This window comes from Opisthorchis viverrini, assembly GCF_000715545.1.
Source record: "Opisthorchis viverrini unplaced genomic scaffold scaffold2790, whole genome shotgun sequence".
Lineage (NCBI taxonomy): Eukaryota > Metazoa > Platyhelminthes > Trematoda > Opisthorchiida > Opisthorchiidae > Opisthorchis > Opisthorchis viverrini.
This window is the reverse complement of record NW_008752418.1, coordinates 27,244-33,255: the sequence shown is the minus strand read 5'-3', so window position 1 is coordinate 33,255 and position 6,012 is coordinate 27,244. Positions and strand designations below refer to the sequence as shown.

General features: G+C 45.3%; 1 protein-coding gene across 1 annotated transcript; it reads right to left on the bottom strand.

Annotated features, from left to right (window-relative positions):
* Window positions 1–4,611: 4,611 nt before the first annotated feature.
* On the bottom strand, window positions 4,612–5,346 carry T265_12054 (hypothetical protein; the record flags this gene model as incomplete). Its single annotated transcript, XM_009178975.1, has 1 exon — window positions 4,612–5,346. The coding sequence occupies one exon, from the start codon at window positions 5,344–5,346 to the stop codon at window positions 4,612–4,614; it is 735 nt and encodes a 244-aa protein (XP_009177239.1).
* Between the last annotated feature and the right edge of the window lie 666 nt (window positions 5,347–6,012).

Genomic DNA, 6,012 nt, shown 5'->3' with positions numbered 1-6,012 from the left:
AATGCACTACTCATAAGGTTGCTGAAAATTCATGGACAGCCCACGACCGTTTTCGCCCTTTTTGGGGCTCATCAGGTAGGCGCAGTCCCCGAGTTTCCGTCAATCTTATGTTCCGCTTGATTAGTGCTAGGTTTTATCAGTGATTTAACAGATTCAAACCTATCATCCATACAGCAATTCCCGGGTGCGCACATTTACATACTATGATGCCCTTTTGCTATCGCCAAAAAGCTTGGAAAATACCATACATCCCATGATTTAATACTGTGGTATACTTGACGGTTCGGTCAGAGCATTATGGCAAACAACGACCGGTCTGCCAACATTCTGCGAACGCAAGTCAAGCAGCAACTCTCCATCCATTAGTTGTAAAACTGATTCGTATATGATACAGTTTGATGGTGCAACTGAAGAAGCCAGTAGCTGGTACTGCACAAAAAATATGAAATTTATTTCCTTTATTGCTGGCCATAACGGCATGCGATGGTGTCTCTAGCTGTGGCATAAAAGCATGTTAAAAGTTGTTTCGCCAACCTAGCTGATCCGTCTATCCTCGGTCTCTTCTACACAAAACTTAAGACGTACTTATTTCTCAGTCGCTTGTTATCTGTCAAGTTCATGGTCTAACATATACACAAAGTACTTTCTTCAGTATAAGAAAGCATTCATCGAGTCACCTGATCAGTGTTATCGAATTCACTTCTTTGTCAAATTTGACGGTTGGTCACGGGCGTAGTATGAACAGCGTCACCGCTGAATCTCTTTCATGGCATTTGACCATTTCCTGTGTCACCACCTCAGTACCACCCTGAGAGCGCAGATTCTGTCTTCCGATGCCTTAACCACTAATCGGCAGTCTGATGTTTCGAGCCGAATAGTGCCGGAATGTTGCCTCGCCTCCAAGTGAGCCAGCCGCAATAGTTCAGGAGGATATCGATATGGGACCGTAGCGACCTGCAAGCAAATTATTAGTATTCCTCCTGGTGAGCCCTTACGATGAGATTCTTGATGGGGTTAGGGTAGGAGTCTAGGTAGCTGGGTATCATGTCGTAGCATTGTTCACGTGGAAACCACGGCTTCTTCCTCTTAGCTATTTGCACGACACAGGTAACTCACTGTGTCTGTGCAACCTCGGGCCTATTAATCAGGCCTAGTTTTCTCAACAAGACCCGGTTTCCACCAGAGAGCATAGTTAGCGGAGACCGAGGTAACGATGAGTTGGGAAAAATTGTCCCACACTACTTACACCAAAAACAAAGAAACCTTTAGTGATTATATTTAAAGAGAAAGCTCGCGCGCTTCACGTGCTTAATAATATCAATTAGCTATTAGTTACGAGATTCATCATTGCATCTTCAGTTCCAGCAAGTTCAGCATGTATATGAGGTTAAGTGGCCCTGATAAATAATGGTGAGTTTTGTCGCAGTGCAAGCATCGATTAGTGTGGGGTAAAATTAGCAAAGGTTCCCAAATCGCAGAACCCAACAGCAAAAGTTCTGCTCCACGAGAATACCAGCCCTTGGCCTTCTGAGATGTTCGCTCTACTTGATGGCAATCGTACTGAGCTCGAGTACTCAGCGTCTGTTCGTTTTCAATTCCTTGGGTCATGCCGGCCAAATGCATTGCTGCGAAGACTTAATCCTTACTATTAGTATCGCCTGTCTGTGAAGATTATAAGTAGAAAATCAGGTCTTTGGAGAAAAACACGTAGGCATACATAGGGAATACCTATCTTAACCCAGTTTACCTACAAAACATGAGAACCCGCTACGGAATTCAGCTGACCTAGCTACCACTCAAAGTGTTTTTTTCAGCAAATTCTCAAGTGGTCTCCTAAACCGCAGACCAATGGTCACCGCCGAAGTGACATTTCATTGGACTGGATTCGCACTACCGTTACAGTCCCTGATCAAGGTCGCTTTGTTTAATTTTTTGTAGAAAAACCGTTTTGTTGGTTCCTAGTACCTTAACTCGGAGTATATGGAGCCCAATTATACCTCCCATTTTCAAGCCGAGTAACCTCTGTCCGAACCATAGCTCGTGTGGGTTGGTATCAGAGAATCTGTAACGAGGCAATTAGAAAGCGATTTGCCGGTTGTGCAACGGGTATTTCCATCAAAGAATGTATGCAGCACCAGAATCTGTGTTGGTTGGGACATGTGTTGTGCCGAAGAGAGTGGTGGAAGCAAAGAGATGGTTAACTCTTGAACTGGCAGAGGGATATTTGCTGCTCGCCTTCCAGGATGGGGACCGCGTGATCCCCACTGCGCCTGGTTGGAGACACTGCAAGATATGGCTATCGACCGATGTCAGTGGCGTTCTTGTTGTCAATTTCTATCCAGATTGCCTGAATGATTGTCTGGAGGTGTAGGAACCTCGGAATGGTTTTGGTAACCTAGTGCTAGCTCCCTTCCCTGTCCACCTTTATTCTTTTCTTCAAAGTGAGGCTTTCAAATAAATCATGGTTGTATGACATTCAAGCACCGATGTTGAACACTGATGTTGTGCTGTCGATGATGATGACGATGAACAAAACAAGTGTAATCAAGCTTTGCACAGAATCACAAAATCCTGAACTCGTTGGTCGATACTGCAAACTGCCTCTTCAGAATCAACCAGATTCACGGACACTATTACAGCTCACCTAACACTACACTCCATTTGCTCACGACCTACAGATATTACCTTCTCTGATTAACGCAACCTTTCCTGAATTCCGATCCCCGCAGCCCTCCTTAATATCCATGTTGACGGGGATGAAATTCACCTGGAATTTTGCCTACCAAAATTTATTTTTTCTCGTTACGCCTCTACGATTTACAACTACCATACCCGGACTACTACTTATATCGTCATACCAGATGTGAATTGGCGGGCTATGGTCAAGGGGAAACCCTGTTATCTCTGTCGGGTGCGTTTGGTTAATTTCACTGACCTTGCCAGGCCTGAGATTTTGACGGAAGTCCAAATCCGGACGAGTGAAGGCGGTGCGTCCATATTGTGCCATTGGTTGCGATGACATTTGTTTCATTTCGCTACTCAATAAAAGTAATAACAGTAGTAAAAGTACACTTGGTACTCTGCATATTTCCATTCGATCAACACCTTGGTCTATAGTGATTTAGTAGATGGTTTTGTGAGCTGAATACAATAAGTGAGTGACAACAGCTACGGACATTCTCCCTGGAGATTGGTTTGGAGTTTGACCGTTTGACCTTTTGTCTCTGATTCAAGAATTTAGTGAGCGTTTAATCGCCAAACACTGTCGGTTTCATCCGCGAAATAAGGATTTCACTATGAGTTGAGTTTCCTCGGGGCGCACACCACAGTACTATTTCATCAATGAATGTGGTGAACACCTGATAATAGCGGTAGCCTAAATCACCAAGGTAGATCGAAATTTAATTCGGCAAATTTAAACACGTATTGCCCAGCAAGCCGTCAACTGCAGGCGCACAGTTTGGCGTTCAGCTAAGGAAGGGAACTCATGGGAATTCGGGAGCTAGGTCTGTTTGATGTACCGAAACAACATAGAAAGTGATGGTGGACTGTCTAACGTTTTTACTGATCTTATGAGCAGTGTTGTGCGACCCAATCTATCAGGCGGCTGGGGAGTATAGATCAAGATTTTGCATAGCAGTGATGATACGTGAGCGGAAGATTGGGACCGTAACAACCACTATGGTAAACGTGGCTTACACCGTCGAAATACGAGTTATTCTAATTTGGTGTAGGTTTGACAAAAGAAAATATCGCTACAAATTGTAATTTGCATCCAAGTACTGGCATGCAATCATCTTTGTATTTGGATTTAGAAAACGGGCTCTGGTCAGATATCCAAGAAAAACCTATTTATTGAAGGCCTGTTAAAAACTAATCAAGTCAAAAACGAGAACGTTTAAAGGTGTATCGTCGAGGCTGGCAAGTTAGGGAGTATGGAGAAAGCTTACATCCGATATGCGACCGCAAGTTCTTTTGAATTTTTCTGTATCACCTGACTGCAATGCAGCCAATCGCACAGTACGATCAAGTACGATCATCTAAGTTCCAAGACGCATGTACGAACTACATGTTCCTGTGTCGCACAGTCATGAGATGGGGAGGCATATTTACTGTACACTACTTTGGCTCGAGGATCGTGGTTAAGAGGTATCAGAACAAATGTTACGACCACCTTCCTCCAAACCCGGCGTACGTTTGTTTTTACGTGTAATGAATCTGTGATCAGGTCGAATACCAGCGTTGTACAGACGTAAACACATGCAAGTTTGGCATGCATACCTTCGCATAAACAGGCATTGAAGACGAATGTGAAGGCACCAGGCATTAGGGTGCAATGACCCTGAAAGTCAGATAAATATTTCTTGGAAGCTTATCGCTCTCACAAGCATTCCTAGTTTGGGATTTGTGAGACAAAACATTCTATGTGTGCCATTGCTCATCCAATCCGCGTGCAACTACATTCGAGAATTGTGCAGGTACATGATATTTGGGATCAGATCGACCGACTAGAGCACATGCTGGAGCAGATTTGACATGCTACCATGACAGTAAATAAGACGGAAAGTCTTATTTGGCATTTGGCAAAGAAACTGGACCTTTCCAGTCTAACTAGGGAACAGTGGTGGTGCAAGCAAGTATTTGTTTCCAATAAACCCTCCACTGAAAACTTATGGGCTCCGAGCAAGTAGGTCGGTTCACAGAAAATGAGTTATGGTAGAATAGCAAATCAATGAGGTGCAAGCATTTGTATTCCAATTTGGTAGAGCAAACGAAAAATGGGAGGACGAGCGCATAAGCCAGCCGAACTGCGAAAAGAAAAAGGATTGGTTGGTGGAGCGCGATTTGTCCATGCAGTCGGATGCGCCGTCTGTAGACAGTGGCGGCGCACGTGTCCAGTTCGTGTCTTCGGACCAGCTGAGACGCACTGGCCCCCAATTTAGAATAGGTTGGATCAGAGAGGTCGTTACATGGCAGAACATTTAGAGTCGGACGCACCGGGGCGCACGGCTGACAGCCTGATTTGGGCGCATGGTGCTGTGGCCTGAACAACCACACGTGAGGGCTATCCACACTGGAACGCATAGAATCAGGCCGACAGCAGGCTGTCACCTGCACGAACAGGACTAGAAAGCGAGTGGGGTTGGCACAAATCTGGAACCACACCCACGCTTGATTGGTAGCGAAGATGGCTTGGACCAAATTGAACTCATTGCGTCCACATGTGTCGAGGCATGGGTCAATGTTGTTGTAGTTGTTGATGTGGTTGTTGTTGTGTTTGTTCATGCTGTTGACGTTGTTGTTTTGGCCTAGCACGGAACCATCCGGTGGACGTGCAACGAGCATGGAGCACTGCCCGTCTTCGTGATCGGCAGCCTGTATGGGAATGCACACGAGTGCTAGCTGAGTATGATGTAGTTGATTGATGTGTGGAGTGTGTTTGTAGATGTGAGTTCGAAGGTGATATCGCGTGGACAGTTGAAATGAGGATAACCCGCGTATCGCTGACTAGATGATATGAGTGCACGCAAGCTAACAGATGCTAACAGATTCCAACAGAGGCGAGCTATGTGTGCACAGTGGTGTTCGACGAGGCAGCGTTGTGAGGATGCCGTAGTTTGTTTTCCAATCAGGTTTGACGGTGATTTGCCTGTCAGGTTGCTAGCGCACCGTTGATTCGTGTAGCTGTGATATTTCCTATTTTATTCTAACATTGAGTTTGTGTGAGATTTCGCATTTGAATTTGAGTGGAGCTCACGATGGTAGCTGGACAGTTACTGTGACTGCTGCTGATGTTTCATCCGTGGTTGATGTTGGGAGCCTGGGTGTGCGTGACCTTGGTCGCGTACATTTTGTGATGTTTCATGTGGAGTGCGTGCCTGCGTGTGTATTTGTGTGTTTGTGCGTGCGTGCGTGCGTGCGTGCGTGCGTGCGTGTGTGTGTGTGTGAGTGTGTATGTTAATGTGAGTTATCATGTGTACCCCATGTCTGTCTGCTAGTCTGTCTGTGTGT